At 34.8% G+C, this 17,944-nt stretch overlaps 1 protein-coding gene across 1 annotated transcript in view; it reads right to left on the reverse strand.

Annotated features, from left to right (window-relative positions):
• LOC150101393 (serine-arginine protein 55-like) overlaps positions 1–17,944 on the reverse strand; it is a 145,842-nt gene that overhangs the window by 94,159 nt on the left and 33,739 nt on the right. Inside the window, exon 2 of the mRNA XM_090400873.1 lies at positions 10,028–10,159. Within this exon, the coding sequence (XP_090256999.1) occupies positions 10,028–10,150 (123 nt within the window). The 5' untranslated portion in view covers positions 10,151–10,159. The remainder of the gene's footprint in view (positions 1–10,027; positions 10,160–17,944) is intronic.

Raw genomic sequence — 17,944 nt, forward strand, 5'->3', positions numbered from 1 at the left:
TAACTTCCTATCTACAATTTTCCTCCAAATCAGTCTGTTACTTGTCAAGACTCCAACATTATCAGATCTTATATTTCTATCGTCTAAGGCACTTTGTACCGTATCAATCCACCTATATCTTGGTCTTCCTCTGGGTCGTTTTCCTGCCAACCTGGCAGAGAACACTTGTTTTGCTAATCTTTCCTCTCCCATTCTATTTAAGTGACCATACCACGTGAGATTAGCTCTGCTAACGCATTCCTGGATGCTGACAATGTCAAGTTCTTTCCTAATATCCTCATTTTTAATATGATATTGCCATTGATACCATCTGTTCACGCCTCTAATCTTTCTCAGGACTCTCATATCTGCGGTCTCTAGTCTTTGGTCAAGTGTTTTACTTCTGACCCAGCTCTCAGATCCATAAGTTAAAACTGGTTTGAACACTGTCTTGTATACAGCTAATTTAGTGTTCCGACTAATTTTTTTCTAATTCCATATGAATTTATTCAATTGACTTCCCACCATACCAGCTTTGCTGATTCTGTTGTCTATTTCTATATTTAATTTACCATCTTCAGTAAAAATCGTGCCTAAGTAGCTGAAATGTTTTACTTGTTCCACAGGTTCTCCATTCACAACACAGTTGACATTTTCAATGATTCTGCCTATTTTCATTGTCTTTGTCTTTTTATTGCTGACCTTCATACCATATCTATTACAACAGCTATTCAATTTAGTCAGAGAATCTTGCAGACTTGTAGCGGATTTATTTAGAAGTATAACATCATCCGCATAATGCAAAGAACTGACATTAACATCTCCAATTTTGATATCAGGTTTAATACCACATTCCTTTATAATGTGATCCATATAGATAATGAATAACAGAGGGGATAATGTACATCCTTGTCTCACACCAGATTTAACATTAAACCATCTTCCTGTACTTCCTTCAATTCTAACTGCTGACTTACAACTCAAATAAAGACTAAGTATTGCTTGATATAATGCCCCATTGACACCATATAACTGCAGCGTATTGAATAGCTTCTCTCTTGGCACCTTGTCATATGCCTTTTCCAAATCGACAAAACTTAAATACAGATCTCTGTTATATTCCCATGCTTTCTCGAGTATTTGTCGTAAAGTGAAGAGCTGATCCTGACAGCCTCTATTTGGCCTGAATCCAGCTTGTTCTTCACCAAGCTTTTCTTCCACAATTCTTCTCAACCGTTTCTCAAGTATACTTGCATAGATCTTGCCAGGAACTTAGTAGGGAAATACCTCTGTAATTCTCACATTCAGTCCTATTTCCCTTTTTATATATGGGTACTATGAGAGCTCTACTCCAATCATCAGGAATTCGTCCCTCTGTCCAGGCTTTCTGAACTATGCAGTGCAGCCACTGTAACACTTTTATACCACCATACTTCAGCATTTCTAGTCGAATATCTTCGACTCCTGCTGCCTTTCCACATTTCAAGCCTTTGATGGCTTTTTCTACTTCAAGTATGGATATGTATTCCTGACTGCATACCTGGTCAGTGTTTTTTTATCACTGTGCTGTCATCACTGCTTGTTTCATTTAGCAGTTTTTCAAAGTAATTACTCCATACTTCAAGGATATCTTTTTCTCCTGTTTTCATGTCACCTTTATCATCTCTAACTCCTTTTACAGCACTCTTTCCTCCATTCCTAAGCTTCTTCAACAACCTCCAGAATATTTTGCCACCTTCTTGATATTTATTTTCTATATTCTTGCCAAAGTCCTCCCATGACTTTTGTTTAGCTAGTTTTACACACTGTTTAGCTTTCTTACATTTGTCTCTCTATTCAGTAAGAGTAAAAGCTGACTTATTTGCCAGGAACTTTTGATATGCTTTCTTCTTTTCCTTCACTGCCTCTTTAACTTCCTGTGTCCACCAGGGAGTTCTGATTTTTTGATCCTTGCACACAACCTCAACACATGCCTCTCTGGCAGAATCAATCAATGTTTTCTTCAGAGTTTGCCACTGAATCTCCAAGGTTTGATTCCTGTTCTCAAAGTCTTTCATTTTCTTTTCAATAATCTTTCTGTATTTTAGTCTACAGTTCACATCTGAGAGCTGCTCAACTTTTATTCGCTTTAAAACTTTCTTACATGTTATTCTTTTCAATATGAAATTCAATTTTAACCTACTCAAGACTAAATAGTGATCACTTCCAATTTCAAATCCTCTGTATTTTAATTTAATTGGAATTTAATTTATTTTTAAACTTATGTTTTGTAATTTTAAATTTTTTTTAAAATTTAATATTATTAATTTAGTTTTTCCACAAGAGGTCAGGCTAGATAAAAGATTAATAAGCAGTTAGATTCATTTTACCTTTGTAAAGTGCAGTAGCATATACATGTATACATATGTATCTTATACATATGCATTTTCCTGTTGATGACCTCCATACAGAGGTTGAAACGTCAAAAGTTACTTTCCTAATACTAAGTAAAGTAATTATTTTGTGTGTCTCCATAATTTGTTAACTTTAAATCCATAAAAAATGTCAACTTTACCTTCCAGAGGCCCAAGTAGTGAGAAGTCACCAGTAATATGAATTTTGCCACTCTTAATCCATAGATGATATAGCTTTCACTCATGGAACTAAGCCTGGATAGTGACCCTTTTCATGTATATACATATATAGACTAGTTGTGAAGAAATTTCACGTGTACTATGCTGACTTTCGCTTGTGTAAAGTTTAAAACAAGAATAAAATTTCTTGTCAAGTATAATATATTTAAAGCAAAAAACTTTTTACAACTTATAGGATACATGATAGTACTATATGATTAAGTTTACATTACTAAACTTCACCCATATTAATCTGTTATTTGTCAGGAATCCAATATTGTCAAATTACAATGTGTCTTCTAGAGCACATCATTACAAATTTTGGTCAAACATATGTTTTGCTAACCTTTCCACTTCCATTTAAGTAACATCTCCTTACATTAAAACTCTGCTCACACATTCTTGAATGTCAGATTACCTCTCCATTCCGCTACTGATGCCAAACGTTCCTTCCCAAAATCCAGTCATATATCTGTGATCTTGTGTTTGACCAACTGTATTTATTCCTATCCCAACTCTTACAGAATATTAGATATTGATACTTTAGTTTGGCTACTTTTTCTTCTATTCCATATAAGTTTATTGCAACAGCTCCTCTCCCACAACACCATTTATTATTTCCAAATTTAAATTATTATCTGTACTAACTATGTTAACCCAGTACTTCGCTACTTGTTCTGCCAGTTCAACTTCTTTTCTGTTGATGCCTTTATGCTGACAATCCCAATCTTTTATTCTGCTGGTGGTAACTGAGTTTGTGGGGTATGTATCGTCCAGTAAGTGACTTTTTACTGTTTGCATTGGTTCCATGATGAAATAGTGGAGTCTTGTTTAACTGGACAAATAGATTGAATTTCATCCTATTGTATCATATTTTGTATTTTGGTGTAAGCCAATTAGAATGCAAACTGCTTGGCTAAATCCCAAACATTCAGCCCATCCTAATTCTTTCAGTATCTAGGTAGACATTATGAGGGTGTACCATGAGAAGGAGAGGACGGGACATCAGGTCAAAAGTCTGTTGGTTCTACACATTCATTAAAAGGATCTACTCCAAGTTATCTAGCTTTGATCCTTATGCAACTCCTCAAAAAGTGTGTGTGTAATTGATAAATCCTAGCCCGCCCATGATACAAATAGGTTTACCACATTTTATGGATGTGAGCCACATAAAAACGTATTATTCTGCTGTTAAAAATTGCCAACATTCATTAACAAAACTGAGCTAGTTTTAACATATATGGTATGAAAAATAGACAGGAAAACAGAAAATGCTTTTCCTCTTGGAATGAGTTATCAAGAACATTTAATACATTTTACTTCGGAACAATATTTGATATAGAAGAAAATTCAATATGAAGATAACAGATTTTTAAATATTTCTAAGAGGAGGAAACCACTTGAATCAAGCAATATGAAATTGGTAAGAAACCAACCAAACATGAAATCAGTAGTATATAAATTGATCGATATTCTCTTGTTAATTAAGATACTTTTTTTTTATGACTTTAAGGATTATTAACTGTTCAGGCAGATTTATTCTATATGCTAGAAAATACTCTTCTACATAAATTGGGATCAAATATGTGCAGTACCAAAACTGTGATGAAATATGACACAGTAATAAATACTCATATTTACCGTATACATTAACATGAGGGCCCAGTTGATATATTTTTTGACTGAGAAATAAAACATAAGAATAACATATACTAGAGGGTGTTATAAATTTGGATTTATAAAAGAATAAGAAAATTGAATATAAAAATATTCTGTTCTTCGCATTGCATATACAGATGGCAATGCAAAAGAGGTAAACAATGCAGCAAGTTGTACTGATCACATATTTATAAGAAATAAAATATTCTATCCTCTGCAAATCCATCTAAGTAATATAAGAGATTATCACTATACTACTGCATCTATCACTACTGGATAGTAGTGACGAGCCATGCTGTTAGTAAAGAAAACATTGAAACTAGCATAAATTATAATACATTTGAGAAATAATCAACTACCACACGATCTATTAAATGTAAATCAATTATATGAGAAATTCATCAAAATAATTAGATGTGTAGATAGCAAATACATTAAAAGAAGACATGAAAGATTCTCATATACACCAATAACTGAACTAAAAAATATAATTAGGACTAAAGAAAAATTATATAAGCACAGGAAGAATCTCTACAATTTAGTGTCTCAAAATGTCTATAAGAATTTCAAATGTTTGAAAGGAAAAAAAAGTACCAAAAGAAAACCATCTCCTAACAAAATTTTTCTTCCACGAATGATAAAAAGTAGAGAATGGAGGGTGGTAAATGCCATAATTGGCAATACAACATGTGAATTCCCAAAGGGCAATGATGTCACTACTATTCTTAACAAAATGAATAACATCTTTATTAATTGTGGTAGTTGGGTATTGATCTTACAGACAGGGCAAAGTATGCAAGTCACTTCTCTTGGATAAAAAAATTCAGTGTATATATGGGCAGTATATGAGGATGAAATAAAGAATACAGTAATTAGATTAAAAAAGAGAGAGAAATGGGATGATAATATAACATACAAAAACTACATATAATTAAACAAGTTAAAATTCTCTACACTTATTACAAATAATTCTTTTGAATATGAAGAATTTATAGAACACTTAAAGGGTACATCACTTCTGTTATCTAAAAGATGTAACAGAAATTACATAATTACATACCCATATCATTGTTATCCACAGTCTCAAAAGTTATGGAAATGTGAATTAAAATAAAAGGATCAACTGAATGTCATATCTTTTTATGTGCCTAATCACTACAGGTTCAGATCCAGAATTAACAGGAAAAAGACTATTGCAGTTTCATAAAACAATTTATAGTGGGAGATAAACAGAGGAATTCATAAAGCAGCTGCTTTTACTGATATATATAAAGCATTTGACTGTGTATATCATCATTTACTTGTTTTGAAAATGATACAACACTAGAGCAGTTACAACTGATTGGTTTAAATCTTATTTAAATAATAGAAAAATATATCAGTTATGGCACTTTCAATAGTGCAACAAAAATAATAACATACCCAGTCTCACAAGGTTCGATGCTAGGACCTATCCTATGTTTAATATATGTAAATGATCTGTGCAAGTGCAAACTTTTTCACAAAATTATATCATTCACTGATGACACAGCATTAATAATATGTTGAAATGAAATACGTGGTTTAGCAATAATGGCTTTAGAGTTAATACTGATACAAATAAATATATATTTCACCTTAACTGATAAGCTAGATCACAATATAACTATAAAATGGCATGAAACAAATTGTACTGGCACTAAAACTGTAACTGTAAATTAGTCAAAACAACAAAATCAGTGAAGTATTTGGGCCTCCATATTGACAGCAACCTGAAACGGAATTCCCATATCTCATTAATGAAAAAGTTCATGTTCATAATTACCAAAATATTATGCAAAAAAAAAAAATTCATCAACGCAGAAGGCTTGGCAATTACTATAATAATATGCTTTCTTTGATATGAATAGAAAACAAAATAATCAGAGCAATAGTATTTAGTGATTTCTTTGCACATTCCAAACATTTTGTTATTATAGAAACTTTCTATATAATTGAGAGCCTCCATAGCTCAGTCAATAGACAAAAGCCAGAAAGACCTGGGTTTGATTCCTGTCTACCATATGAGGTACTTTTATCTGGTCTCTTTTGACTGAAGGTGAGTTAGCCAGTCTCATACAGAGGTAGAGAGTTTTTTCACCTGGAACCTGTTTTTTTGTCCTTCAGAACGCACACACTAGTATCGTGAACACATGGATTTACAGCCATGAATACTCATGGCAATATGTGGAAGAGATAGGGTCCTCACCACATGTCATTACACCTGTAGTTAACCATGTGTCAAATCATGGTAGTGAACCTCCTGAACAGGAGACAGCACTTGAATGGGATCTATATAACTGTATACAGTATGTAAGAAATAATATTGTAAATTTTTCTGATTATGGTTTATGCTGTAGCTGCAACTTGCTTGTAGCTTCCAAAGTTAACAAAGAAATTTTTCAAAAATCTTGAGTGCTGAGCAACATGCAACTACAATGAACTGCACAACAAAATGAAGTCTAATATCAGAATATGCTTTTAGAAAAAGATTACCTCATGAGACAAAATATTGTTGACTTTTATTTTAAACATAGTATAGGATATTATTCTAAATGTTATATACTATCTCTCAAATATATACTGTATTTTACTTGTGCCTTCCTCACAGATACAGATTAATTTTGTAGACTCTATCACCTACATTTGTATTTTTATAGTAACCAGTATGGCTATGGCCCTCAGTTACACTCAATGTACAGATCCTGCTAGTCTATTTTCATTTTTGGATCTTTATTTGTAAGTTTTTTCTTTAACCTATACAGTATTATCACTTTACTGTTCTCAATACTAGTTGCATCATGACTTAATTTTTTAACAGTATTAACAACACCACAAAATTTTATCAAAAGATGTTTTATTAACTTGCTTATATTTTGCGAAATTTCAAATCAGCATCATCAGAGCACAACACACTTGGACACACGACAGTGAGTAAGTGAAACGATACAATTGCAATGGACAAAAGATCTAGTCCAATTTTGGCACCCTCTAAGGTTGTAAAAAAAAAAAAGTTTCTTTGGGCCAGGAAATCACTTTTTTTAGTCATTTTCGGACTTTTTTCCTTTGAGACATAGTGGGGTCTCCATCTATAATTTAGTATGTGGAACTGTCACATAGGAGATCTTGCGTTTTTCTGTTATATTCTTCTTGATCCATGATAACTGTTGCATTTCCTTTATTGGCTTTTGTAATAATAATATTTTTATTCTTAATTTTTTTTTAAGGCAGTTATTTCATTATGTGGTATATTGTATTTTATAGTTTAGCCCTGTTTAGAATACTTGCTATAACTAAATGCACATTATTGGCCACTGTCGACGGCAATAAAAAAATACAACCAGATCATGTCAAACCATCCCGTATTTATGGATTACCAAAAACCACAAACCTAGTATCCCCCTATGCCCCATAGTCGATAGCACAAATAGTCCCACGCATAAACTGGCCCAACAGCTAGCCAAGTCGCTTGCTTCCCTTACTGGCAACTCTACTTTTGTAAAAAATTCAGTCCATTTCAAAACACTAGTTAAAAATTATATCCTAACAAATTCAGACATAATGGTTAGTTTTGATGTCACCTCTTTAATTACGAATGTACCACTTATATTAGGTACATTAGGTACTTTTGATTTGATCAAGTCCAAATCTCTCCCCAGGATATTTTTGAATAATTCAAATTTACTATGTGTGCAGGTTACTTTACATGGGGAGGAAAAATCTACAAACAGATTAATGGTAATGCTATGGGTCACCCCCATTAGCAAACTTTTACATGGAGCACTTTGAAAACAAAGTACTTAACAGTTACATACAAGCCACTAGTGTGGTTACGCTATGTAGTTGTGTTTGCAATTTGGGGCCCATGGACAAGACACTTTTGATGCATTTGTCACCTACCTAAACAGTTCACCACCCTAAAATCCACTTCACATTAAAAAAATAATCTAATAACTGTTTACCATTTCTTGACACATTAGTCATCAGCCTTTCAGATGGATCACTATCTTTTTCCATTTACAGAAAGCAAAAACACACACACACACACGGGAAGACACCTACATAAACAATCATCATTCAGTCCAACAATATGGCATTTTAAAAACACACACAGAGCCATTTATTCTAACAATACAGCTCTGACCACAGAACTCAAAATCTGCACCATATGTTCTTAGCCAATGGCTACAATTCCAACAAATTAGATAAAATGTTACACAGCCCCATTACTCCTCCCTCCTTTAATACATAGGAACACAACATGACCATCTCTATTCCCTATGGCAGAGGTACATCAGAAAAGTTAGCCAAAGTACTGATCAAACATGGCCTTCACATCACTTTCAAACCTCATGTGAAACTAGCAACTCTGATCTGCTTCACCTAAAGATCAACTTCACCCTTTAGCACACAGAAGTGTATGAAGTTCCCTGTGACTTGGCCTACTATGGACAAACAGGAAGATCAATTAACATCTGCCTGGAAGAACATAAAAAATACATTCACTACTATTACTATGGCAAGTCAGGACTGGCAGACCACATTCTGGACATTCCTTCACACAGGATTAAATGGAAGAAAATGAATGTGCTATTTAGGAGTCATTACAGATCTGAAAGATTATTTTTTGAGTCAGCAATGGCTTTGAAGAAGTCTCCTAACCTGAACAAATATGGTTGCATTAATTTGCCAAAAATTTGGGAGACTGTCGTCCCAAAAGCAACTCCCACATAGCTGTATTTTTTTTTTTTTACAACCTTAGAGGGCACCAATATAGGACTCTAGATCTTTTGTCCATTGCAATTGTATTGTTTCACTTACCTACTGTCACGTGTACAAGTGTGTTGTGTTCCGATGATGCTGATTCGAAATTCAGCGAAATATAAGTAATTAATAAAACACCTTTTGATAATATTGTTTGGTATTGTTAATGCCGTTAAAAAATTAGGTGATGAATAACTGTCAACACCTAAGCTTATCTGTTAGATTTACTAGTTGCATCACTATTGTATTCCCTACATGAACAGCATTCTGCTAATGTAGGGAATACAATATTCTCTGGTCCAAAACTTGTCTTGTAGTCGGTATAAATTCGAACGGCTATTCAAAAGAGAGTGCTGAAATTGGAACGTTTGATCTGAATAATGCATTAATTTTTTAAATTAAGACCTAGATACTACATCTGTCTGATATCTTTAGTATGATTTTATAAATTAAGTGTTTTGTATGATGTTGTTAATTTATACGTGTAATTTATTCTGCACTCTGATGTTTATCTTTCTTCAGTGAAATGATATCGTGATTAACGATGTACCATCACGCGGCTCGTTCTAATTTTGAACGAACAATTGTTTGTATTCTACCTTGTAAAAAACTGTTTTCTGTCAAGCCACTGATGATAGTTTGATATATTCAAACTGAAATATCTGGCAGTATATTAAATGTACTTGTCTTGTGCTAATGTGTAGACAATTCTCAATAAAGGTTGAAACAGGTTTGGGTAGTGACCCTTCCCATACATGTCAGTAAGGATATGTGCTTTGTATTATGGGATGCTAAGGCAAGTGATATGAAGTCATTAGTTTCTATATAAGTTACCCAGTCTTGATAATAGCTCAGGTGTTAACTTTGTTTGCTTACACTTGGATAAAGGATTAAACCACATATAATTTCTTAGCATCTTTAATTTATTGCTATAATAAAATAAATAGAAGCATATAGATTTTAGTGCTATTTATCAACTAAGAAACAAGACTTACAACAAATCCAAAACCATTTTTGATTACTATCTCCCTGATTTTTCCATAGCCTTTGAAGAACTTCTCCAGGTCTCTTTCACGGCAGTCATAGCTAAGACGCCCAATAAATACTCTAGTTCCCATCTTCAGAATCTATCAGACAAAGACATGGATAAGAAAAGACGAATTTAGTATAACTTCATATTAACTAAATTTTCATTATTAATAAAACAATAATTCAAAAATTTTATCAACTTAAGTTAAAAAACAAACCTAAGAGTTTTAAATGTAGATAGCATGTTCAAAAATAATTCTGCGCAACTAACATTATCAATATACTATTATAGCAACATGTTTAGTTTTGCACATGTTGCTGCACATCATCACTTTACTTTCAGATTTACTACCTTACACTAGTAATATGCTCCTAAAATAGAGAACTAAACTTATTAGAGCTTTTGCTCAAATCTACATCCAGTTATGTTTCTTCTAATCCAGTGGGTACACCCACTTATTAAAATTCTACCTGGATAACAAACTAACAAGGATGGGCTTGCAAGTTGGGACTTTGCCTACCAAATGGTATTCTGTATTGGCTTAATGTGGGCAGAGGCAATGCCTGGTTAAACTAGATCCATGCTTTTTTTTTTTTTTTTTTTAAATAAGAGAACCAAGGAAAACAGTGAAAAGTCAAAACAGGTGCTTATGCACTTATTTGTGCATATTCTCATACATAGCATTCTACTAAGAAAGAAGTGGAGTCAGAGATAACAGCTGATAGTTTAGGTTAGTTGCAGATCTGAATAGAAAGGTAGGAAATAGATACCAGACAAAAATGTTTTGAGAAAAGAGTAAAGCTAACAATAATGGTAAGTACACATGATTTTTGTTCATCTCCAGGACCAGTCAATAATAATAGCTTATTTCAATATAAAAATGTGCACAACTTTACAAGAAAAGACACAAGGAAATAAGAAAATTATCACTAACTATGTTACTATTGACAGTGATGTCTTCATGCTGGTTCAGGCCAAAAGAGTGTAGAGGATTTGAAATAGCATGTAATCACATTGTTCTGAGCAAAGTAAAATGAATTTGTACAAGTTTTAAAAAGAATCAAAATTAAGCAGCTATCACAAGCAAAACACAGATTCAGATACACAAATTCTATTCAAGAGAAACTTTGGAAACAAAATCAAACCTTGGAGATGTGGTAGACTGAAGATAACACTAATTGACCCACATAAAGGAACGATGTGGTCAAGTTGTTTGCAAGGATAGAAAAAATTTTTTTCCTCAGGATGTTCTAGATAGGAAGGTGGTTCCTTAAATTTCTGGCCTAAGTTTTAGATGAGATAGAAAGAAAACTGTCACTTTTCAATATACAAGGATGGTCTGAAAAGTTCTCAGCCTAAACAATGAAAAAAAACAAATTTATCATTTCACAATTCTTTTTATTTTTCAACATAATCTTCCTTAAGACGAATACATTCATTCCAGTGATGCTCCAGCACCAGTATCCAGCCCCTGTAGTGGTTCTCAGTAAGATCTGCAAAATACCCATCTACAGCTGCAATCACCTCTTGATTCGAAGAAAAACTCTGACTAACAAGGAAGAGTTTTAGTTTTGGGAAGAGACAGAAGTCAGAGGGAGCCAAATCTAGGGAATATGGTGGATGTTCCAACAATTCATAGTGCAGATCCCTTAATTTTCCATTGCCAAAAACACCTTTGTGGGCAGGTGCATTATCCTAATGAAAGATGATTTTTTCTTCTGCAAACCAGGTCTTTTCTCATAAATTTTTTCGTCTAGTATGGTTAAAAGATCGGAATAATATTCCCCAGTTATTGTTTTACCCTTTTCAAGATAATTAATAAACAAAATGCCTTTAGCATTCCAAAATACCAATGCCATTGCCTTTCCTGCTGATGGAACCAACTTTGTCTTCTTTGGCAGTGGACAGAACAACCAGCTTCTGTCCACTGTTCTGACTGCTGTTTGGATTCTGGTGTGTAATGGTGACTCCAAGTCTCATCCACAGTAATAAAATCAACACACAAAATCAGTTTTATTCTTGTTAAAATGCTCCAAGCACTGGTAAATGCTCCAGGTAGGTAATTGCCATTATTAGCTTTGCTCTTTTTTTATTTTCTAGGAATTAGTATTCAATTCCTACTCTACACCTTGAACAATAAAATCTTCCTCGAAGTTCTTTCTCCAATTTCGAGAAGAGGTAGTAATCACTGGGTGCTAGATCTAGGCGTCTGTTCAATCGCCTTCACTGCAGCCTTTTCAACAATAGCTATACAGACTGGAGCACTATCGTGAAGCAGAACACCACGACAATCTGCATTCAGGGTGGTATTCCTTTCCTTGAAGTAAATCAGGACAATTCCCCGACAATCCCAAAACATTGTTGCCATGATCTTGGCGGTGCTTCGCTTGGTTTGCACCACTCCATGGATTCTGGATTCCCTTTTTGAAAGAGGATCAAAGGAATATGGTTTTATCCCCAGTGACAATGAATTTCAGCACTCCTCTCTGATTCCTCTGGCAAAGCTGTAAAAATTTGAAGGTACAGGTCACATGATGCTCCTTCTGAATTGAAGAGAGAAGTCGGGCACCACCTTGCACTGACCTTTGTTACGTGAAGCTTCTCGTGAACAATGAAATTTTCTTCCTCGAAGGTCTTTCTCCAATTTCGAGAAGAGGTAGTAATCTTTGGGCTTCAGCCGTCTGTCATTGAGCAGTTCCTCCTCAACAAGAGAGACATTTTCCTCAGTCATCACTTCCACAGGCTGACCATCATAGGATCATTTGCAATGTTTTCTCTTCCTAGGCAAAACTATTTAGCCCATTCCTTTGCAGTGTAATATGAAGAAGCTTCCCCATAAACACCATCCAACTGTTGTTTGATAGCACTTGGAGAAAGCCTTCTTTGTTGATAAACTTTATCACAGTGCAGTACTCAATTTTTAACATTATAGTCACTTAGCATGCCAAGTAAAACAGGTGCATCCAACTGAATGATGCAGGTAGAAAGTTGAAACTGGTTCAGTAAGCTACCCATAAGTGGTGCTATCTGTCATGCACGGTGTTTAAAAATTGGCACAAATTCTGTATGTCAGGAAGGAAACTTTTGGAACCTACCAGGTATGTTTAATTACTTCTAAAAATGGCTAAATGAAATGAGAAGTGAACAAATAATGGTAGAAAATTTTAAGAGGAATGCAAGGAGAACTGAGGATGTTAAAAAGGTGGTCCTGCAAATAAAGAAAACAGAGTAGAAATGTAAGAAATCAAAGCAACGGATAAAGGTAGCTCAACAACATAGAAAAAACATTGAAAAATATAGAAAATAAATATAGCAAAGACAGCAAAAATGTTCCTGAGGCTAATGAAAAATCTTAGAAATGGAAGAAAGATCACTAACAACAATCAAAGATGGTTATGACAAAAATATTTGATATTTGAGACAAAAAAACAGGCATTAATAACTGTGGATAAAAGCCGACTGCCACTTAGTGCACAGGCCTGAACTTGTCAGTGATGAATCAAGAGGCTTCTTGGTCAACTGACGAATAATAATCCTGTTGCCAGATACTCTGCCAGGTCATGCCTGGAGAGGGAGTCTGAGTGGTGGTTTCGGGGGGGGGGGGGGTGACACTGTGGAGGACACATAGTACAGAGACTGATTTCTCTCTGTATGGAGGTTATGTCTGATAGTCTGTCTCACTGACTGCACATCCACACTATTTCCAGCTAATCATGACTAAACTTATAAAAACTCCTACAAACAATGACAGCAACACTCAACAAAAAATTATTCTCTCTCAAACCAATCCCATCAAAAGACATCACAATCAGACAACAGAAACTGGAATATCCTCAATAAAAACTCACTTCACATCAACTTTACTAACATCTGTGGCATTAACACAAGCTGCACCTACAGCTACCACTGTCCACCTCCAGTACCTAAATAAAATACTTCACAATTCTTTTCATCACAAGGGTAGCACCTGTGCCTTTGTGAAATCCAGCATAGCAAGAGAAAGAGAATGGCTTATTTAGAATCCCCCTGCTTCCGACATTCTGTGGCTAAAGGTTTCCTTGCTCAATTTAGTACATTCGTTTGCTGCATTTACCAGTCTCCAAACACTGACAACAATTCTGACCTCTTCACATTCCTTTCCATGAAACTCAACCATTTAGAATCCAGCTCTCCAAATAGTGAATTCATCATCAAGAAAACTGAAGCATCAAACTATAGGCCTATCTGTGTGTCAGGTGTTGTAGTTAAGTTGTTGGAAAAGCTTGTGAGAACTAGGATCCAGAATTGGGTTGACAACAATGGTATTATCTTTGATGGACAGCATGGATTTGCTAAAGGGAGATCATGTTTTAGTAATCTACTTACATATTACAATAAGGTGACTTCCATGGACAGAGGAGAAGGATACACAGTAATATACTTAGATTTCGCAAAGGCTTTTGATAGATTACTGCATGATTAGTTGATAGTTAAACTAGAGCGGATGGGGATGGATATTAGATTAGTACATTGGATCAGAGACTGGTTATCTGATAGGTATCAGAAGTTGTGTATGGAGGAACAATATCCAGTAAAAGGAAAGTCACTAGTGGTGTGCCTCAGGGGGGGGATCTGTTTTAAGGCCATTGCTGTTTAACTTTTATGATAATGATATTGGTGAAGATTTGAATGGGGATATTCAGTTGTTTGCAGATGATGCAAAGTTGGGACGAATTATGAAAAGTAGAAAAGATGTGGCCTTACAAGAAGATTTGAAGAAATTGAGTGAATGGGTATGGAAATGGAGATGGCAATTCAGTGTTGCAATATGTAAGGTTTTAAAATTTGGAAAACAAAGATGGGATGTAGAATTTATGCTTGGTAGGGTTATATTGTCAGAGGTGGAGGAAATAAGAGATCTTGGGGTGATAGTGGATAAGGATCTGAAATTTAGGAGACACATTGCCAAAATTGTGAAGACAACACAAAGGCTTCTGGGAATGATGAGGAGCACACTGACTTGTAAAAGTAGGGAGATTCTTGTTCTGTTGTATAACGCTTTGATTAGGCCAACCATGAACTATTGTACCCAGATTTGGCCACCTGATTTTCAGAAGGAACGAAGAGATGTTGGGATCCAGAGGCGACTGACTAAGGAGGTTGTTTCTAACCTCTGGAATGTCGAGTATGAGGAAAGATTGAGAAGATGCAACTTGCAGAGTCTGGTGGACAGGAGGTATGATAGAGACCTACAAGTTAGTAAGGGGTTGTTATAGGATCAATGCTGGAGAGGTTCTACAGAAAATAGTGGGAGATCAGGGAAGAACCAGAGGTCATCCCTGGAAACTGTATAAAGAGGGTGTGAGAAGCAGGTTTTTTTTCATGCAGAGTTGTGAATGATTGGAATGCCCTGCCTGAGAGTGTGGTGTCTGCAGAGAATTTGAATGTGTTTATAGCATGCTATGATGAGCTGTGTGTATGATAAAAGGCCCTCCTAGATGAGTCTTTGACTCTATGGGGTCTTGGGTAATGATAATAATCATCATCCAAAGAATGATGACATCACTTATCTTTTCTATGAAAAGAGAAAGAAAACTGATGTGAGAATTAGAAATTTTCCTGCTGAGTGTTTCAACTAAAATTTATGTAATCTTAAGTGGCTGAGACTATTTGAGAAATCACAGGAATATAACAAGTATTTGTATTTAAGTTTTGTATATATGAAAAGTGTATGACATGACAAAGTGCCAAGAGGAAAAGTATTTCAAAATACTGCAATTATAAGTAATAAGAAATTGAAAGCAATAAAGAGTACCATATTTGTAAGTGAGTAGTTAGAAATGTACAGAGACAAACAAAACAGTTTCTGTTGAGAAGGTTAGTTTGGTGAAATCAAGTTTTACATTGTTTTCAGCCATAGACTGAGTTTCATGTCAAGAAGACTGACACAAACACGATAAACAAATATGCTCAGATGGTGAAACAATCGACAAGAACTGTTATAATTTATGATACAAATGATTGAAGTTTTGACTAATATGGCTCAAAACTATTTGAATTTAAACTTTGAATACAAACAGTTCTGACTGCACAGATAAAACGTCCCTGTGCTGTAATCAGACGTGGGTTTAATGGAGGTTAGTTGATGCATAAAGAAACATTGTTTAAAATTTCAGTTAGATTTTTTAGTTATTGAAAAATTTATTATAAAATAGACCTGCACTTATGTGTGATGTTATAGAGACAAAAATATATAAAAAACATATTTTTTAATTTTTTTTTAAAAAAAAGTTCCTTGTATCCCCTAAAATCCTTTCACATACTCCTGGGGACACACATTCCAAACTTTGAGAAATACTGCTCTGATACATTCTATCTTAAAATACTAATGGCAATCGATTCCAGTGGGCAAACTGAAGCTGACATGAAGTTGCAGCAGCATTTCTTTAGTGTCTACTGTCTAGATATTAGAGTTACCTGAACCCATGCAAATAATGATGGATTTTTGTTGCTATGTGAATTTAAATGTATTATTTTAATGCTTGCAATTTTACAGGTATAACCAGATGGGAAAAAAGTGACATCAACACAAGAAATATTACATTAGCATGCAAACACACGGACACTGAACCTAAAAATGGAAACTTGCGCATTGTATTTTCAGTGAAATCTTCACTAGGAGATGAGTAAGAAATAAAGCAATTGATCACAGATATGAGAGTTCTGAGAAAAATTCGGTGAGGGAGGGGCAAGGGGATAAATAATGGCAGAATTATATTAAAAATTAAGATATTAGGAAGGAACTTAGAACTGTTAGCTGTCAGGAATGTGTGAGCAGGGATGGTATGGTCAGTCACTTAAACAAAATGAAAGGTTGACAAAACAGGTGTTTGATATTAGGTTGGTTGATTTCAGTTTTATTGGTACAAGGACAGCAAAGGTCATACTGTGCAAAAGCTACAGTAGTACACAAGGTGTGTTAACAGTCAAAAGGATAATTAGTAAATATTATTATTACGAGCCACCTCCAGGGAGTTGGGAACTCATTGAGGGAGGCCACATACCACACACAAGCTATCATACTTATTCTTGAATCCATTCGTACTGCTTACACACACAACATCCGAAGGCAATCCATGCCAATCATGCACGACCCTATGGAAGAAAAGCCCTCACCATCTTCTTAGCAGCATTCATTCTCAGCATCCAAGACTGCCCTCTCGTCCTTTCCCCACATAAAATCAAAAATTCCATCAACTGAAACCCTGTATGACCTTTTCAGAAGTTTATAAGTCTCAATCATATCACACCTGTTTCTTCTGTTTGCAGTCTACAAATTCTCAATCTGTCTGTAATCAGTATTCCGCAATCCTGATATTATTTTTAACACTCCTTTGCTATCTCTCTCCACTGTATCAGAATCACAACAGAAGCTAGACTTGAACAAAAAAGCCCAATAGAGATCTTATCAAGGCCTTGTAAAGAGGCAAAATGACATCCTTATCTTCACATGTGAACGTTCATTTCAGCATTGCAATTATCTTTTGAGTTGTATTTGCAATCTTTGCTAATGGCCCCTGAACTTCAACTTGCTATCTACTAATACTTCAAGATCTCTAGACTGATCAGTTTCCACTAGCATAATCCCACCAATAATACGACAATGCATATCTAATCACATCAAAGTGCATTACTTTGCATTTACTGACATTGAACGGACATCAATTTTTCCCATTCCCACAATTCCAGCCTATTCAAATCATTCTGCAAGTACTGTTTCTCAGTAGCATTCTTGATTACCCTAAATATCTTTGCATCATCAGCAAATAGCCGTATATTGCCTGTCAAAACATTCACGATCTCATTAATGTACAGATTGGTGTTTTAAGGATACTTGTGACAT

Source organism: Typopeltis vanoorti, chromosome 11 (genome assembly GCF_054136105.1).
Source record: "Typopeltis vanoorti isolate ZY-2024b chromosome 11, IOZ_Tvanoo_1.0, whole genome shotgun sequence".
Classification (NCBI taxonomy): domain Eukaryota; kingdom Metazoa; phylum Arthropoda; class Arachnida; order Uropygi; family Thelyphonidae; genus Typopeltis; species Typopeltis vanoorti.